Genomic DNA, 19,101 nt, shown 5'->3' with positions numbered 1-19,101 from the left:
CTCCTGCTCAGGACCGAACTCTGACTGGAGAAGGGGACGTGAGCACAGGCGAAAGCCCAGCGGGGAGGACCGGACCAGAGGCCCTCTGTAACCTGAAACTGAAGATCGCTGAGTTTTAAAGTTTCAATACTTAAGAACAGTTACTTAAAAGGGAAGATGCCTTTCAAAAGGTATACTTATGTAAAATGCACTTCCATCTATAAAAAACGAGGATGTGGAAAAGGGGCCCCGTATGCAGACTGGATGGGGAAACGGGTACCAACTGCACGTGCATGACAGAAAAGGGGGCTGGCATCCCAGCGGCCAGGCGCGCTCGGCGCGTACGCTGCCTTTCAAAGGTGCTTCGTGTTTGCTACGAGCAGCGAAGCGAAGGAAAAGGTCCCCCGATCGCATCGGCGACATCCTTCCCTCTTGGCTGAAAGCAGCCACGTGGAAGGGATGCAGCCTCTCATTAAAACACGGAAAGGGCTGCGACCCCAGGGAGCACTCTGGGCTGGTGGCAGGCGACACTGATATCGCATGACCTTGGCCACCAGAGGGCGCAAGAGGCCGCGGGTCTGCAGGCGGAGGCCAGGACAGGGCAGGCCCCGATCCAGCTACTTGAGTGTAGCCAGCGGCCCCCCGTGGGGGCGCCCCAACCCTCCCCGTCCTGGCCCAGCCTCACCACCTCTCGGTGGAGGCCCCAGTCTCCTACACCGCGCTCACAAATGCGGAGGCAGGGAAGGGGCGCTCACCTCAGACATATCTCGCCCGTCTCTGTGATGTTGGGGTGCCAGATCCTGGTCAAGCATTTCACCTTGGGGGGCTGCAATGCAGAGAGGGAGGGAGAGAGATTGATCACAGGCTCTCCTGACCACGTCTGCATCCAAAGCCTCGTCACACCGCTTGTTCCGTGGCTGACTCAGCATTCAGGGGACTCAGCAGTGTGCAGCCTTGGACAGCGGGTCACGCCACCCACAGGACTGTGCTGTCACCCACCCTGTACCCCAAAGCGCCAGCCTCACTGGTAAAGCCTACCGCATCCCTAACAGAACCTCCTACAAGCCCCGGGGCCTGACAGGGAGTGGTGCTGCCAGCTGGGCCTCGGCTACTTCTGAGCGCCCTCCCGAGATTCTGTCCCCTCCAGGCCCTGATGCCAGCCAGGAGCCCACGGATGCCTTTGCATGAAGTTGCTGAACTATGGCCGAAGGTAACTGCTCCCCGCAGGGGAGGCCGGTTCCCTCTGTGTGTTTAAGATGCTACAGTCGCTCACACTCTCCCAGATGCAAGTGGCAGCCCACCTTACGAACGAGGGGAGCGGAAAGGAGGACGTGGGGACAAGGCACACGTGGCACACGTGGGTAAGGCTGTTCTCCCACGACTGCTGTTATAAAAGCAGTCCGTGTTCACTTAAGGAAAGACAACAGAAACCGAAGACACATTTACACATATCAGACAACTCCACCCAGAATTACCCTCCACTACGCTCAAGTCCCTTTCTGAGCCTCCTTTCGAGGCCACACACAGATACGTGGGCACACACATTCACTCTTCTTATAGAAGTGGGGACGTGCGCTAGATATACTTTTGCATTGTCACCATTTCAGATGGCTTTGGGCTCGCATTTCATGGGAGAAACAGCCAGTTCCCGATTACTGGACATGTAGGCTGCTCCCACTGCTACTACAAACCGTGCTACATCGACGCTCCACCTGGCTCGCATCTCTAGACCTTTCCCCTCCATGAGGCCAGAACAGGAGCTGCGGCCGGAGCGAGGGCTGCAGTCACAGCGCCAGTGCCCTGGCCCCCTGGAAAGGCCCAAGCCCGCCCTACCTGCAGGGGGCGGGCCCCGCCCCAGTGCCTTGTCACAAACGTTAAAGTGTCAACCCCCTGTTACAGCGGGGGCGATTTTCCCAGTTTATCGTTTGGCACTAATTTGTATTTGATGTCATTCTGAGGTGGAGGCTATTATAAAGTCTTTGTAATTAAATTTTTATCGTTGATACCAACCTAGAAAAAGCATTTCACTATGCCAATGTTCTCCCGAACTTTTCCTAGTACTCCCGAAAGCGTCATCTTTTATTTGTCTAGAACAAAAATACTTCTTCAGCACCCTCGTGAATTTTCTTCCTGATCTCCAAACACCAAGACATCGAGAGACTCCGAAAAATGATTCATCCAACTATGCAAATGCGGGTGTCCAAGAACAGGTTCAGAGTGAGTTTAAACCAATTTAACACGCTCCGATCTGCGTTTCTGCGCATTAGGGGGAATGCGTCCAGCCCGCGTTTCCAGTGGGGCCTTCAGGCCAGAGGGACGGTCAGGCCGTGCGACCCTCTGGGTGACAGGACGCAGTTAACACGGTGGGCAGACCGCTCGCTGACCCGGCGCCCGAAGGAACTGAAGGCTCGGTCCCCCCCCTTCTATGGAGTCCCCGACACGCGGTTCCCCCGCCTGGCGCTCGCCACCTCCCCGAGGGTCCGACTGCATTTGCGCCCTCTCCTTGTCCCTTCCCACCTGCTGGAGTTAGGTGGTGGCGGATGCCTCGCTCGTCAACAGCCGTCTTCACTGCAATCTCTGCACGAGAGCTGTGGACCCGGATTCAGACACACACACTTTCCAAACTGAACGGTTCTTGAAGACCCCAGTCCACCCCCAACGCAAGACGAACGGCCTGGGCCCCACCTTTCACCTCGGTAGCTGGCAGTGCCATCCGCCCCGTCGCATGGCGAAGAACGTAATAAATGACGAGCGCCGTGCGGCAAATCAGTGGGGGAAGGGGGGCTCTTCCGCGGACGACTGGCTAACCAATCGGAAAAACGACGAGCCTCACTTAGAGCTTCATTCCACAGACGCTAAGCAGAAACGGCGCAGAACCGTGAGCACTGGGAGCAGACAGATGTGTGACTGGGTCTGAAGCCCGTGTGAAGCATTTCGCAACATGAAACGCTCGTGAAGGAAAAGCAGATTTGACTTCAGTGAAGCAAAAACAAAGCCTCATGGAACAGCCACAACAAAAGACAAGGGAAAGCAGGAAAATACAGCACAGCCCAGAAAACTGGGAGAAAAGTCTCGTGGAATTTCTGCATAGGAACTCCTGCAACGAGAGAAACAAACACTCGGGTGTGTGCTTAGCGGGGACACGGGCTAAGCACACATCTCACAGAAAACACGAATGGCTACTAAGCAGGAAAAACACATTTAGCATCCTACTTAAGAAACAAAACAATTGGGTACCAGTGATTTCCTCCCAAAATAGCAAAGAGAAGAAAACAATGCAAACACCCCATTTTGCTGAGGGTTTAGGAAAAAGGGAATCCCCACACTGATGGTGAGGCCACCCAGTGGCATGGCGTCCCTGGAGGTCACGCCACAGCACGGAGGAGCCTTGCAGCTGGCACCGACTGCTCCCCGGCTGCGACCCCACATGCAGGAACGAGCTAGGAGGGCAGAGGCAGGCGCCCCGCCCGCCGCCCGGCTGCCAACCCAGGGCGCAGCCGGCTACAGCCGTGCAGGCCGGGCCTGCTTTTCACATGGTCTGTGATCTAAGGAAAGTTTTCACATTTTTAAAAGATTGTTTAAAAGAAAAAGTATGTGCCAGAGACCATACATGGTCCACAAAATCTAAAATATCTACTGTTTGGCCCTGCACAGAAAGTCTGGTTCATAACATCCAAAATCTGGTTGAACAGTGGCCAACGACTTAACACCATGATGCATCACAGACGCACAGCTCTTGTTGATGACGTGATTACACTTAACCGACCCGAGAATCTGTTCATCAAACGTTAAGACGCCGCTGCCAGGCCATGTGTGGCGTGGTCCCACTGTGTGCATGACTACGGTTGTCTGGGACACGGCCCACAGGCTGCGGCGTCGCCTCTGGGTGCAGAGACTGTTTCTGCCACGTGTTCTCTAAGACGGGCGCTGAGAGGTGCTTTGGGGGTCACTGGGGCATCTGGCCCTCCTGGAAACATGGCGGGACAGTCCAACCCCGCCCCCTCTGGAGCTGCTCTTGGCCACGTTACCTGATTTGGTTACGGCACCAATAACGCGAGGGGATGTGACATGGTCACATCCAGGAGGACACTGGTGCCAGAGTGAACAGCCGGACCCTTTCTCCAGCTTCAGCACATGGTCTCTCCTGACCACCTAACGACCGACAAGCCCCGGAGCAGCGTGCATGAGACCTGGGGGCTGTGCGACACCACAGCCGAGCTGCCAGTGGCACCAAGGCCCTACGCCCCCACTGGGTGCCCCAGCACCCTGGGGACCCCCAGCACCGTCACCTCATTGGCTCATCACTGGCCTGGGTCTGTCTCCCGGGAGATTGAGGTTATCACGAGGCCACGCGCCTTCTCATCTCCGGCCTGAGATGAGAAGTCTCAAACCTGCACGTTTCAGGAGCTTATTAAACATCACTGAATCGTTTCAGCCAATTTCTGAGACAGAGAGATTACGAGGCAGGCTGGAAGCTGTGAGGCTAAAGTTCAGTGACAAAGGACAAAGAGCCAAAGGAAATTCTGAATTTTGGCTGCGGGGTGCAGGTGTGCGCGTGGAGGGAGGGATATTAGAGTTTTAAGTTTTTTCTAAATTCATGGCCTATTTCATTGATTGACAGCTTTTCAGATTCACAATCTTAAAAACAAACCTTAATTGCAGGAACTGTGTTAGGGGCTAAAGGAAATGCCCTCATGAAGTTTGGAAATGACACCCATTAAGTTACGGCACAAAAGCAAATGAACCCTGAGAAAGCTCCACGAGGCTGCCTCGGGCTCACCTGCTGGAAACCGGCCGTGTCCCCTCACCCAGGGAGGCGTGTGGCCCCGAGAGTCACTCTCGCGAGCTTACCCCGAAGGCCCGTATCCAGTGCTGGTTGAATTTCCTGTACCATAAGTGTGTCGGGAGCGGAGTGCCAGCCACTGGACAGCGTGCTGCGTGGGTGGTGGGCACTACTCCTCCAGGGAGCTGACGGTCAAGTGGAAGGAGACGCTGAGGATGCTCCGTACATAACGGCAACAGCCGCCTCTGCCCCCGTGAGCACTGCCCTCACGGTGCCCTGGGGGTGGTGCCACCCCCTACCCGCTGCTGGGAGCCTGGGGCAGCCGCCCCCTCAGCCGGGATGAGAGCAGAGGGGCACAGAGAGGCGGGGAGCGGGGTGGCAGCCGCCCTAGCAGCAGCAGGGAGCGCTGGGTCCACCCCAGGGGGCTGGAGCACTCGGGTTTTGCTCCTGATGAAATCGGACCAGCCCATCATAGAGACTTTCAAACGGAGACAGAAACTGAAATGTCAAAATCTGAAGTCATTGTAAGTTACCAATTAATGCAGGAAACACGTCTTCGAGGCTTCGTGGTTTCGAGCCTCTGTTTATGCCATTTCCTGCCTCTCGGTGTCTGAAGAAGTCACGCCGGGGAGGAGCAGCGTGACGTCTCCTCACCGCTCAGGGGCCACCGGGTGTGCGGGGAGGGCGCGCGTCAGGAAGCTGGACAGCTCAGGGCACGTCCTTCAGCTCCGTCTGAGCCCCTTTCCTCGACGTGTAAGGATGTGAAGTTAATGTCACCCGCGGCGCTCCTGGGGAATGACGTGCGCTCGAGTGAGTGGAGCGCCTGGACGCTCTCGACCAAAACCTGCTCCTTCCGTGATGCTTTCTCACGCTCTGCTCTCCCTGGGCTGGGAGCGAGACGCCCGCTCCTGAGTGGTGTGTCCCGATGCTCACCGCCATCGCCATCCCTCTCCAAACCCACTGCTTTCCCGAAGATCGCGTCCAACTCGCCTCCCTGTAACGGTCACCTTCTTCAGATGAGTCGTCCGCAGAGACGGCTACGTCCAGATCATTTAAGCCCCTGCCCGTGCAGGAAACAGTGTAGCTCGCTGCCAGCGTTTCTACACGAACACGCTCTTTGAAGCTGAAGCGAATCTGGCTGGTTTTCAACGCGAAAATAAAACATAAAAACTGTTCTTGGAGTTACTTCTAAACGGAACTCGCCCCTGAGCCCAATGAGACGGACGCGCATGACGATCGGCGTGTAGTCACTGTCACACGTGCGGTCAGTTTCAAAGCACGGAGCACCGCCAAGCGGAGACCACGCTCCGCACGAACACCGCGTTTCCCTCGGGTCTCCTTGCCGTCCCTGTCGCCGTGCGAGCAGCTCGCCTTGCAGGGACCGCTGGATTCCGCCTCCCGGGGGTGGCGGTGTGCCCTCGCGGAAACGGCCCCCAGACAGGTGAAGAGGTGACGTCGTCAGCGCACGGACGACCTGAGGGCACCGCTGCCTTGGCTGCGACGCTGCACTGGCTTCTCGGTCAGCGTGAGTCTGAGGTCTGCAGGGCGGACCGCGTGCTCAGGACCGTCCGCGAGCGGGACAGGACGGAGGAGCGCTGCACGGCACTGTGCAGAAGCTGGCGAAGAGCTTCTTGCACCCACGCTTGGGCCTCGGCTGGGCGGGCGAGCGTCGGATCGGCTGCGTCCACCGCTCCCACATGCTCGCGGCAATCCAGCGACACGCGGCCTGAGTCTTCCTTCCAGTTCCGCTGTCTCCTTCACTCACGGCATCACTGTGGAACGCTGACACTGTCACCTCCTGTCACACCACGTCAGTGCCGTAAGTTCGCCACAGAATCCGGCCACGGTCGTCCCCCTGCGACCCCTTTCTCAGATCGTTCGGCATGTTTTCCATGCCAAGGAGCCGTCCCAGCGGCGCCAGCCATTTCGACGCAGTTCTCTGAAGAGCAGGGGCGATGCATGGCAGACGCTGGGGGTGAGGCCAGGGCCGTCATCCACACGCTATCTCGGGGTGAACGCGACAGCCGCACGGCTGCCGGCGAGGATTCTCGGGGCCAACGGGAAAGGGGTTAAAAGTCGGAAATGGCAAGTATTGCATGTCCAGCTGCTTCCAGAAACCTTCCAGACAGCCCCGACGCTAAGCGTCTGCACTTAAGCCAAATCTGCCCCTGCCTCTCACCCGGGGGAGCAGGTGTCGCCAAGCCAGGCTCCTGGGCTTGTGCTCAGGAGAATGTGGGACGTCTCAGTGGGATGCAGAACGGACGGATGGACACAGACCTGAAACGCATACTTTCCTGTCTGCTTAAAAATTAAATTTCTTTTTTTGGGGGGTGGCTCCAGAGCACGTCTGCTTTACACGCAGAAGGTCCTGGATTCGTGCCCCAGGTGGAGCCACGGACGAGGCCCCGGGTGCGCCAGGCCCCAGGTGCGCCCCGCCCTCAGAGATCCAGTTCTTAAGGGGAGACGGCAACATCCGTGGGTCAGGGGTGGAAGTGGGGGTGGGGGCAATTAAAGAGGGAGGAAAAAGAAACAAAACTAAAAACCTTAAAAAAGAAATTTCTTTTTTTGTTTTTCTTGCATGGCTAACTTTTACCCATCCACATACACTGCATTTTAAAAAGAACTTTTAATGTAGTAGCCCAATAAAGATCAATTTCCATGAGTAAATGTTTGGCTTCAAAAAAGTGTTACGGCCCCTGAACTGTACCCTGGCGGTGGGGCGGGGGAGGAAATGCCACATGGGGCCGTGGGGAGCAGCGACGGCGGGTGAAGGAGTGGGGCACGTGCCGTCGCCAGTACTCACAGCCGCAGGTTAACGAGGGGCCTAATTCTGCCATCAGATTTCTCTCCCCTATTTGACAGGCCTAGGGTAGGACACGTCAGAGGAAATACAAACACGTGTGTGCACCATGCGCAGGCAGAGCTGGCCGCATGCCAGCCACGACGATCAGGGACAGCGTGTCTCCGGGCACACCTGGCCCTCCACGGCCCCCTCGGGGTGTGAGGGTTTGCTCCGGGTCTTCCACTGTTTCTCATGGCCAGAGTGAACTGCCCAACGAGCCCCTAGACCTGAGTTTTCTCGTTCCTCCCCACGGTCCCCAACCCTGATTTTGCACCGAGGGCGAGCTGCCCGTTCTCACTCCCACACCTTGTCAACACGGGCCACGGTTTCCTTGTCCCCTAGAACACGTCCCGGTGACGGGCTGACCCAAGTCAAGACGACTCCAGTTCCCTTCGTCCTTAAAAGCTTAACTGGCCCTGACCACTTTCTAAAAGCAATTCTTTTTCTACTCTGAATTCCTGTAAGACCCCTCGGGGTCCTCAACCCCCCGGCTAAGGACTGGTACTGTCTGCGACCTGTTAGCAACTGGCCGCGCAGCAGGAGGTGAGTGGCAGGCCAGCGAGCAAAGTCACCAGTGTTTGCAGCCGCCCCCAGTGCTGGCGTCACCCCTCAGCTCCACCTCAGACCATCAGGCGCCAGGTCTTCATGGGAGCACCGGTCCCTGCTGCCACAGAGGTCGGGGACTGCTGCTGTGAGGCAGTTTTTGATCATCGACCATTATCTGTCACCTACTACTTACCACTTCTATCGTTTTACGAGACCTTTCCACACTTTCTCTCACCTCCCTAACTGGTCAGGAAGCTCCTTAAAAGCAAAGGCAGAATGTGACAGGACTTGCTCTAACCAGTACCTAGAAGGGTCTTTGAGGGATTACCACGTGGCTGTGAGGATAAATTACTTACAGTCAAAAGTTACAAGTCATTGTTTTCTAAAATATACACTTTATATGCTTCCAAAATTTGGTGTCACGTTACAAACAAAGCTACAGTTTTAAATAAGATGCTGTTTTTCTTCAGGGCCAGAGTTTAACAAATAAGACTGGCATGAGATCCACAGGAAGCTCACAGCAAAGGTCCCGCCCGGGCGGCCACTGCGGCCCGCAGACCCGTCCCCCAGTGCGGGCTGCCCGGCACAGTTCTCACAGATCCTTGCTGACGAAATGAATCTGTCTACTAAAACTAAATGCTGCTGCTCAGTGACGTTAACCACAGAATTATCGGTCGTTTCAGTAATTATCAGTAATCAGGCCGGGGCGGGAAACAGAGACGCCATGCGGGGTACTGCTGGGCCTGTGACACCGCCCAGCCACGCGAAGGGGACACGGGCTCAGACGAGGCTACTCACCACCATGTTGTATGCGTCCGGAACCTCAGTTTCAAACTGAAATTTTCCGCCCTGGTAGTAACCCTCATCTATCAAGAAACACAGAACAAAACAAAAAATCCTTTAAATTAAAAAAAAAAGGAAACAAAAGCAAACACCATGTTAGTACTTGGCAAATGCAGAGCATTACGAGTTTAACGACGGGGCCGGAGGGGGCCTTCGTTAGGCCACCCGTCCTTCCCCCTGCCGTCCAGCCCCCGTCCTGCCCCGTCCTTCCCCGCCCGCCTTCCCGCTCCACACGGGCCTGCCTGCTGTGCGTGGTCCCCCTGGGCGGGCGTCCTCGGGGAAGGCACAGGCATCTTTCTGGCAGACTCCGTCTCTGCCTGTCTCCCCCGCCACACTCGAGCCTCTCAGCCCCAAGTGCTCCACATCACAGCACCCAGTGTATCCCCTCCAACACTCACGACAGGTAACCCCTTGTTTAAGCTGCTGGGTCATCTGTCCGCTGCTGGTCTCCCCCACGAGAACATCAGTGTCACGGGGCTGGCAGACTAGCGGCGGCTGCTGTTCCCCTACTGACTGGCACACAGCTTCCTGTCGTTTAACAAAGGTTTACTGAGGACAGACCCTCTGCCAGCCACTGCTCTAGGCCCTGGGGACATGGGGACACGACCCTGAACCCAGTAGACAGACTCGCTGCCTCGCTGGTGTGCCCTGCCCGGTCCACTGCCGTGGGCTGGCGGGCACAGGAGGCGGCCCCACGTAGGGGTGGCATGGCCATGCCACTCCCGGCCATCAGATCCCACAAAGCAGCCCCAATCCCTGTGACAGAGCCACCAGCCTCTGCCATGCAGGCTGCTGCCAGCAGAGGGCGCTGCAGCACGAATGTGCTGGAGCCCGCACACGCCCCCCAGGAATTAAATGACTCAAAATCCCAAGATTTGACAAAATACTGTGTAAAATGAAGGTCCAACATCCCTTAAAACATTTATAACCAAGAACAAATCGTCAATACCACATCTACCGCTTCCCTCAGCTTTTCATCTAAGATGGACGCTTAATGGTCTGCTGTCAGCCCCCCAACTCTGTGGTTCCCCTCAGCTTCTGTTCTTCAGTCAGTCTTTCTGTGGTCTCCGTCTTTGATACTATGCTTAAAAGTCTTTACCAAACAAGATTACAGAACTATTTTATTTCTGTATTTTTTAGTAAGTTTACGGTTTCATACATTTCACCAGCTCATTCATTCATCTAGAATCTATTACACAGAATAAGGTGGTTTACTTTTTTCTAGTTGCTTGCCTATCATCCCACAGTACCCACTTATTTTATCCTGCCCCTAGTTATATGTCTATGTCTAGTGCTTACAAATACACTTGGGTTAGTGATCAACAGCATCAAGTCTTTGGAAAAGGTGTTATTTGGGGGAAAAATTTTAACTCCAGATACAAGAACTTTTTAAATAAGTGGCTTCTGAGTACAGCCTCATTCTCCAAAGTCTCTAAGGCCATCATCCTCACACCCCGATGCTGATCACCACGCACAGCAGTCAGCGTCAGGCTCCTGAAGCCGCGCATAATGAACTGCCGTGGCTTCTGGGTGACATGCTGCTCCTGCTCGGCCCTCTTCCTGAGGCTCCAGGCCGTGCTCTGGCTGTCCCAACCTGCCCCACGGCGGCTGTCCCCTAGCCACGTCCCTTCACTGGTGAGTGCCGCCTCCACCGCCTACCACTTCCAAAGGGGCTGTCATTTGGTCTCACGTGGTTTTGATTTTTCTGTTCCTCTGGCCTCGTCAAGCGCTCCGTTCATCAGCAGCAGCAGGACACCATCTCCGGGCTCACCGGACAGAGCGGACGCTCTGATGTTTTTTTGGTGTTGCGCGGAATAAGCCTCCTTGGGGAAGGTGATGCTTTGAGCCTGGACCACTTCTCTCTTCTAAGCTACATGACTTCTGGACCCACTCCAGCCTGCTTACGTGTCACTGAATTCGCCCAGAAACTCCACAGTCCAACTTAAAGAGCAGTTGGGGCACAGACTGGAGATGAACCCCAAGATCATCTCTCATTATCAACTCTCAGTGAGGAGCCACTTGGAGAGTTCTCGCCAAGTCACCTTGTGGTCTGGCTCTCAAGCCTGCACTTCGCAGGGTGGAGCGGAGAAAGGCCTCAGCTCTGGTGCCAGCGGGCAGAGGGTTCAGGGCATCTGTCACCCAGGGCACACCGTGGCCAGGGCCACACGCATCCAAGTTGCCAACTGTGTCATAATGCAGGGAGGCTACGGCTGAAAACATCCTGCTCCTTAGATAACTGAGTGTCCAAGTGCGACAGGGCAGGCAGCAGGGCAAGCTCCTGTCCTCAGCCCCGGGGTGACCACGGGAGGGCTCGCCTCCCTCCTCCCATGCCCTGGGCCCACGCCCTCCTGCCTCCCAGAACCATTCGCCAGTGCCTTCCAGCCGGTTATGGGTCTCCCTGGGGTCTCCCTGGAAGGTCAGGCTGCTCGAGGGGGGGAGGGGGAGTGTGGGCACCAAGAGCCTCACGGGAACCCACTTCTAGATGGCCCGTGTCCACGTGTGCCCTGTCCTCAAGCGAATGTGCCCGCCGGCACTCCCAAAGTTGAGTCCCACCAGCTGTCCTTTGCCACCCCCACCCCCCGTAAAGGTGGGCCGACTTCTCATGTCCTCTTACACGACACTCTGCCTCAGCTGTAAACTAATCGCAGAGGACAGGAGGACCGCGGACGCACTGGTCACCGTGACGCGCCTTGAACGGACGCCTTCGGGGACAGCTGTGCCCTTCCCTGTCCCACACCCACTCCCGTGACGGGCAGGGCACGGTGTCACAGGACCTGGTTCGTGCTGGACTGTCTTGATTTCCGACACACTGTGGCGTCTGGAGGCCGGGCGATCGCTGTCTCATTCAGCAACTCCTACCCGCAGCCGACTGTGAACAAGCCACCACCCGAGAAGCAGGCCTAAGGGCCGTCGATAAGCAAAAGGCATGCGCCTTCTTCCGCCCAGGTGACCAGCGCCGTGCCTCGCCTGTCCGCCAGGAACTAAACTCAGCAGAGACACGGCAGCCAGAGGCACATCTCAGAAGTGACAAGGGAGATGAGGCCTGACCCGGGTCTGGCTGCGGCAGGTCTGGAACCAGACCTGTTCCACCTGCTGACGTCATGGCAGGTGCTGCCGACAAACAGAACGAGCTCAGCCTGTTCTGAGCTTTTGAGAAAACATAGAGCACGTGGTGAGTTTCTAAGACGTCACACTGGTAGGGGGTGACGAAACGAATGCTCGCACGATCTCCTCCGCTCTGAGCACTTCAGGGCAAATGAGACGCTCCCCAGTGACGAGTGTCAATCAGGTGGGTGACGAGTCTCGAGAAAGTACACGCGCCAGAAACTGTGACGCGAGGGACTCTCGTGACTGTGACAAAGCCTTTTCCACGTCAGGTGCTTTCCAACTCTCTGCTTCTGACAAAATGGAAGAAGGACCCTCATCTAGCAGTCGGCTGAGAGATCGTTTCAGAGAAAGACCCGCTCATTTTTGGCCTCTAACTTTGAAGTCCAAGGACAGAATGGCACAGCTGTAACAAAACACCTATATCAGCAAGTCCCCTTCCGGCCCCCATGAAGCTTATCCTCCAGTGGGAGACAAAATAAGGATGGACATTATATAACGGAAGGTGAAAAGAGCTAAGGGAGTAGCGGGCAGGAGGGGCCGCCATTTTAAATGGGGGTTGGAGAGAGGGCAGGCTGAGGAGGAGGCTCTCGGGGCGATGGACACCCCAGGGAGGGAGAGCTGGGTGAGGCCCGTGGGAGGGCCGGGTGTGGAATGCTGAGGAGGCCAGATAGCCAGGCAGGGGACAGGAGCTGAGGCCACAGAGGTGACAGGCGTGGCCTTGCGGGCCCCTGTCAGTGAGCTGGCTTTTACGGAGTGGCCGAGGAGCCACAAGAGGGGTGTGCGCACAGGAGGGCAGGCTCGCAGAGCGGACCCCGGGGCTGTGACTCGTCAGCGGAGGTCACGCTGGTGAGGACCAGGGTGTGAGCGCTGCGGGCAGCAGCACGGGATTGGCTAACGGGTCGGCACGCGGTGGAGAAGAAAGAGCCCAGGGGACCTTTGACCCTGCCGTGGAAAGGACAGAGATCAAAGACGGCGGAGAGCACAGCTGCATGACGTTCAACGTCAGACACGTGGACCTGAGGTCTCGCGGCGACGTGCAAGTAGAGGCGCAGGCCGTCAGCTGACGGGTCATTCTGGAGTGAAGCGGAGAGGTCGGGCTGGGGGAGAGCAGTTTGGGAGCATTCCGCGTACAGAAGTGCTTAGATTTCACAAGCCGGCGAGGTCCCTGGAGACCTGACTGTGCAGGTCCGAGGACAGAAGCCTTGAGGTCCTCCCCTTTAGAGGGGTCGGGAGATGAGACGGGGGGCAGCTGGCGGCAGAGGAGGAAAACGGGGAGCCAGGAGCTGGTACAAACAATAACTAGCAACCATCCAAGAGAAAATGCGTAACACCAAAGGAACTTTGAAAATAATTCGACATACACGGAGTCACAGAAGAGCATGACCAGGTGACAAAATACTCACGGTAGGAAAATGTTCACATTGGGGTAACGTCCTGTGGGACGGGGGATGAAAACACGAGCCAGGGAGGAAAGGCAGCGACGGGCGTCTTCCGAACACCGAGGCGGCGCCTGCTCGTGCTTTCGAGAGCACGACGTGGCAGGGTCCACTGGACACACTTGAAAGAACAATGTCGTCCCTTCATCTTTAATTGTCAATATTCACAGCACACTGGAAATTACACTCTACGCACAATTTAAACTTAAAAGCCAAGACACACACTGCCCTGCCAACGTGATCCGGGCTGGCACGCTTTTTCTGTAACGGGCCAGTAGGTCTGTCACATGTGGTTTTGTTTTTTTAAACAGCCCTTTAAAAAGGTAAACACCGTTCTCTGTTTAAGGGCCACGCGAAAACTGGCCAGGGTGGGATCCGCCCACCCAACGTTGACTAACATGTGAAGACAAAAGTGTGCGACCCTGTGGGACACGGATCACACTCAAAGCTTGTTCACTGAAGAGGGCCGACTTACTCGGGGGAAGCTTGGGGGGAAGGCATTAGGTAAGATCCAAAAATTAGGACAAGTGCCACAGTGCTAAAGCATGGTGACACGGGGAGCACACGTCACGTGCGGTCAGTCACCTGAGGCTACGCGGTCACCCAGCCAGTCCAGCACAGCTCGGGGTGACCGGCACGACATCACTGCTCTGCAGGAGGAGCTGAGGCATGCTGCTTCCACCCAGGCTGGCTGGCTGGGATCTGAGGACGGGCGGGGCAGGGCGAGGGAGGACGAAGGGACAGGGGAAGACAGTGCAGACAGGACGGGGACTGGGGGCGGGGTAGAGGCAGGGCTGGAATGAGAGGGAAGGGAGGCAGGGTACTGAGGGACCTGCAGCCAGGTGCTTAGCTGTGACATGGGGGTCAGGAGGCCACCAAATCAGCTGTTAGGAAGTGGTGCTGAGATTTCCATGGACATAATGAGGAAAGTGATGGAAAACAGGAGGGAAAGCAAATGACAATAGCAAAAAACACAGCATCTAAAATGAAAACTTCACTAGATGAGCTTCACGGTACATCAGACACTGCAGAACTAGAAATTACCCACGACGAAGCACAGAGAGGTATCAAAACCTTGAGACCCAGAAGATGTATAATTTATATGCAGTAGAAATATGTAAGAGATATTAATGTACGTAACTGGAATGCCAGGAAGGGGTTACAGAAAAAAATTTAAAAGAAACACTCGTCAAATTATTTCTAAATTTGATAAAAACTGTAACTTGTAGCTCCAAAAAGCTCAATAGACTCAAAGTGAGATAAACAGAAGAAAACCCACATCAAAGCACGTCATAAACTGCTAAATAACTGCGTGATAAAGAGACAATCATAAAAGCAGCCAGAAAATAAAAATGCACATCGCATAAAGTAGAACAAAGAATCACCACTTCTTATAAGAAAAAAATGCAAGTCAGAAACCAATAGCTGATATTCTTCAAATGCTGAAATTGTCAACTTAAGAATTCAACATTCGGCAAAGCTGGCAGGATTCATCATCAGCAAATCTGCACCTACCCACCCCACCCCCCAAAAAAGAAAGAAAGAAAGATCCAAGGATCTTCTTTGGGCGGAAGGAAAGTAACCGATGGAAACTCAGAGCCACAGAAAGGAATGGAGGTCATAAATAGTAAGGATGTCGATAAACATATAAGGAAAATAGACCATTTAAAGCAAAGAGAGCATCCTGGGCTCTCACGCACGTAAAGTAAATGAGAACCATACAATAAAGGTCGGGATGGGGAAATGGAAATACCTGCTACCTGTCTAAGCTTCCACATTAGGAATTGGAAACAGAATTATACTGAAAACAAGCAGAAGGAAGGAAATAACAAAGATATAAGCAGAAAATAATCAATATTAGAGGAAAGTCAATGACAGCAAAAGCTGGTTCTCTGCAGAGGTCAGTAAAATTGATAATCTTCTAGCTAACACGATCCAGAAGAAAAGAAAACAGTAATTTTCATTAGCAGGAAATTAAAGAGTGGATATCAACAGAGTCCAAAGAACTCAAAGGGCTAAGATATGAAGAGCGACCTTTCACCGATGAACTTTGAAACATGGATGATATAAACGAGCTCCTTGAGAGACACAAACTACCAAAGCTCACTGAAGAATAATTAGCCCAAACGGCCCTCTCTATCTGTTTAAAGAAACTGGATTCATACTTTAAAATCTTACCACAAAAACAAAACAACAAAATTCCAGACCTAGGTGGCGTCGTCATTCAATGAAGAACACTCATTCTGCACGAAGTCCTCCGGGAGACGGGAGGGCAGGACGCTTCCCATCATTCCAGGACGAGAAAGGAGAGGGAGGAGCGAGGGGGAACCAGAACTTGATCTCGTACCAACCACACGTGAAGATGAACTCCAAACGGATCACAGACCGAACTGTAAAACCTACAGCTATAAAACCGCTCTGTGAAAAACCGGAGGAAATATTTGTATTTCTTAGGACCAAAAAGAAGCACAGGTACTGATGTTAGTTTTGTATTGTTGCTAAAATAAATGACCTTGAACTCAGTGGCTCAAACAATATGAATTATTATGTTTTCTAGGTCAGAAGTCCAGAATGGGTGTCACCGGGCTACAATCAGGACTCGGCAGGACTGCGCGCCTGCCCCGCGCTAGGAAGACCCACCTCCTCCGCAGTCCGGCTTCGCCAGCCCCCTCCGCCCCCCGCGAGGTCAGCGATGACCAGCGGCAATGAGGATACACATGACGACACGGACGACCCTGACGGCACTGCGCTGGGGAAAGAAACCGCTCGCAACGCGCCTCGCTCTGTCCGGGCCGTTTATACGACCCTCTGGAAAAGGCAAGCGGCAGGGACAGAAATCAGATCAAGGACTGCGGGGGCTGCGTGCCGAGGGGCGGAGGGTACATCCTCCACCTGGTGGCCCGGGCGGCCACACGAAGTGCGTCATGGTGCCAACAACCACGCGCACGACAACGGCCGTGAATTCACCGTCTGTGAATTACACCGCACGACACATGACTTTTGACAACGGTAAAGAAAAAGCCTCCGCCACATAAAAGGCACCTTCAGGTGGCACAGGAAACTGAGAGGGAGCCGGAGTGGCTGCAGCGCCACGGCGCTCGCCGTGCAAACAGCACGCCGCTCCTGGGCACGTCACATGCGCTGCGCCCGAGCACGGTTTCAGCCACGGTGACGAGTGGCTTTCATTTCACACTCACGCAGGAAGCCAGCGTGTGCCGTGAGCACTGGCCTTGGGGCTGAGTGTGAGGCCGAGGGCAGAGGTCGGCGAGGTCGGTGCGAGACGGTGGGTACCAGACGCCACCAGCCTGGCCCGCCGCCTGGCCTGCCGGCTGGTGCGCACAGGAGCATCGCGCGGTGCTCAGAGGGAGCGGGGAGGCATGCACGGAACGTCTCCCTGACAGACGCGGCTGGCGCTCAGGCAGGTGACTGTGTGAAGCGCTCACGCCACTTTCCCGCTGCATTTAAGAAGGGAGAACTGCCATTCCACTCCCAGGGCCCTTTGCTGGGGAAGGCGCCGTCGGAGAGAAGCCGGCTCCCCTTCGAATGCGCCACCCCGTGATGCTCGGCGCCACACTGAAAGTTCAAACTCCAACCAGCGAGAACGAGGGCGAGGGTCCCTGTTCTGCGCGTCTGGAACCTGATGTGGGCACATCGACCACCGCACGGCGGGCACGGCGAAAGGCCTGCTCAGTGCTCTGCTCATATCATCATGTCTTTGAAAGCTCCCTAGTTGTTGAGACGAATCTATTAAAACTCGGTGACTCGGTGTAAGCTGTGCTTTTATTATCATGCATCAGTTAGGGACTTTTATTGATTAAATGTTCAAGTTAAGAAAAAATTAGTAATCTAATAATCACAACACTTAAAAACAAATATAGGTGACTATACACATAAATATGCAAGATTTACAACGGTAGCTAAAGAATTCCCTGAGAGTTTTTATAGATGTAATGTTAATAATAAAGATATTGTTAACCATTAAAAAAAAACCATGTATCTCATAAAGGACTCATATCCAGGTATGTAAACTTTACAACTCAAATGATGGCAGGTCAAGCAACACAAATTTTAAATAGACGAAACATCCAAATACACAATTGAACAAAGAAAACACACAGATAGCAAACGAGCACGGAAAAGACGCTCAACCTCATCAGCCATTAGGGAAATGCAAATTAAAGTCAATGAGAGATGCACCTGCTAGGAAGGCTAAACTCGAAGAGGGAACAGCAGTCGTTGGCAAGAACGTGGGGTAACTGGAATCCTCAGGCATGGCTGGCAGGGATGCAAAATAGTGTTTTCACTTTGGAAAAGAGAACGGCGGTATTTTATATAGTTAAACTTACTCCTGTCACAGGACCCAGTAATTCCACTGCCAGGAGAAATAAACACACACTGGCAGACAAAGACCTGCGCTCACTCGTTTACAGCAGCTTTATGCATAATGGCCCGAAAGTGAACAAACAACACAAAGGTTCACCGACGGATGGATGTATAAGTAAACCGGTATGCGCCCATGTGACGGAACACAACTCATCAATAAAGACACGAAATACTATTGCAACAACATGGATGAAAAAGCGTCATGCTAAATTAAAGTAACACCTCGAGCAACACTGTTTTAAAAGGTTTTAAATGATCTAAGTTTCTACTTTAAGAAGGAAGAAAAAGAAAAGCAAATTAAACCCAAAGTATAAGGAAGGAAATAGTGAAGATAAAAGCAGAAATCAGTGAAATGGACAAATGACAAAAACGAAAGCTAGCTCTTTGCCAAGGTCAACTGGAGAAACCTCAAGCTAACATCATCAAGAAAATAAAGAGAAGACCCGGTCGCCAATATCAGGAACGGAAAACGGGGCGTCAGTACGGGGCCTGAAGACGTTAGAAGAATGAGAGAATATTCTGAACTTTTACATCAATCAGTTCTTCAACTTAGATGAAATGGACAAACTGCTTGAAAGAAAAAAACGACCCAAGTTGACTTTAAGAAACATAACGGATGAATAACCCTGTACCTATTAAATAAATTTAATTCATAAATTAAAACTTTCCAAGGAAGAAAACTCCAGGTCCAGCTTGCTTAGCTCGTAAATTCTATGAAATACTTACGGAAGAAATGATACCAGTCCTACACAAACTTTTTCAGAAAACAGAAGAAAATGCTTCTTCATTTATTCTACTGGGCCAGCATCGCCCTGATGTCAAACCGAAGAAACGACAATAAACCAACACTCCTCACGAACACTGAAGCAAACTTCTGGAACCACGCACTAGCAAACTGAATCCAGCGCATAAGAAACAGACGATGCATCATGACCGAGTGGGGCTTGTTATAGGAATGCAATGTTGGTTTAACATTCAAAAATCAATGTGCCATTCACCATGTTCACAAAACAAAGGAGAAAAATCATATGATCATCTCTATTGATGTGAAAAAAAAATCTGAAAAAGTTAAAAACATATTCATGATAAAAAATCTAAGCAGGTTAGGAAAGAAGCAAACTCTTCAATCTGATAAAGGTCATGTTAAAAAAAAAACCACCACCTACAGCTGACATCACATT

The 19,101-nt window shown here is 53.5% G+C and overlaps 1 protein-coding gene across 7 annotated transcripts in view; it reads right to left on the bottom strand.

Annotated features, from left to right (window-relative positions):
- The window catches only part of UBE2F (ubiquitin conjugating enzyme E2 F (putative)), a 48,485-nt gene that overhangs the window by 10,974 nt on the left and 18,410 nt on the right, over positions 1-19,101 (bottom strand). For all 7 annotated transcript variants that reach the window (XR_005652343.1, XM_039860617.1, XM_039860626.1 and 4 more), the window contains 2 exons: positions 8,949-9,016; positions 735-805 (listed from right to left, as the gene is read on the bottom strand). Coding sequence is in view for 6 of the 7 variants with exons in the window: in XM_039860617.1 (XP_039716551.1) it covers positions 735-805; positions 8,949-9,016 (139 nt within the window). In the remaining variant the exon portion in view is untranslated. The remainder of the gene's footprint in view (positions 1-734; positions 806-8,948; positions 9,017-19,101) is intronic.

Source organism: Pteropus medius, unplaced genomic scaffold (assembly GCF_902729225.1).
Source record: "Pteropus medius unplaced genomic scaffold, Ma_sr-lr_union100, whole genome shotgun sequence".
In the NCBI taxonomy this organism is placed as follows: domain Eukaryota; kingdom Metazoa; phylum Chordata; class Mammalia; order Chiroptera; family Pteropodidae; genus Pteropus; species Pteropus medius.
This window is presented reverse-complemented; position numbering and strand designations above follow the sequence as displayed.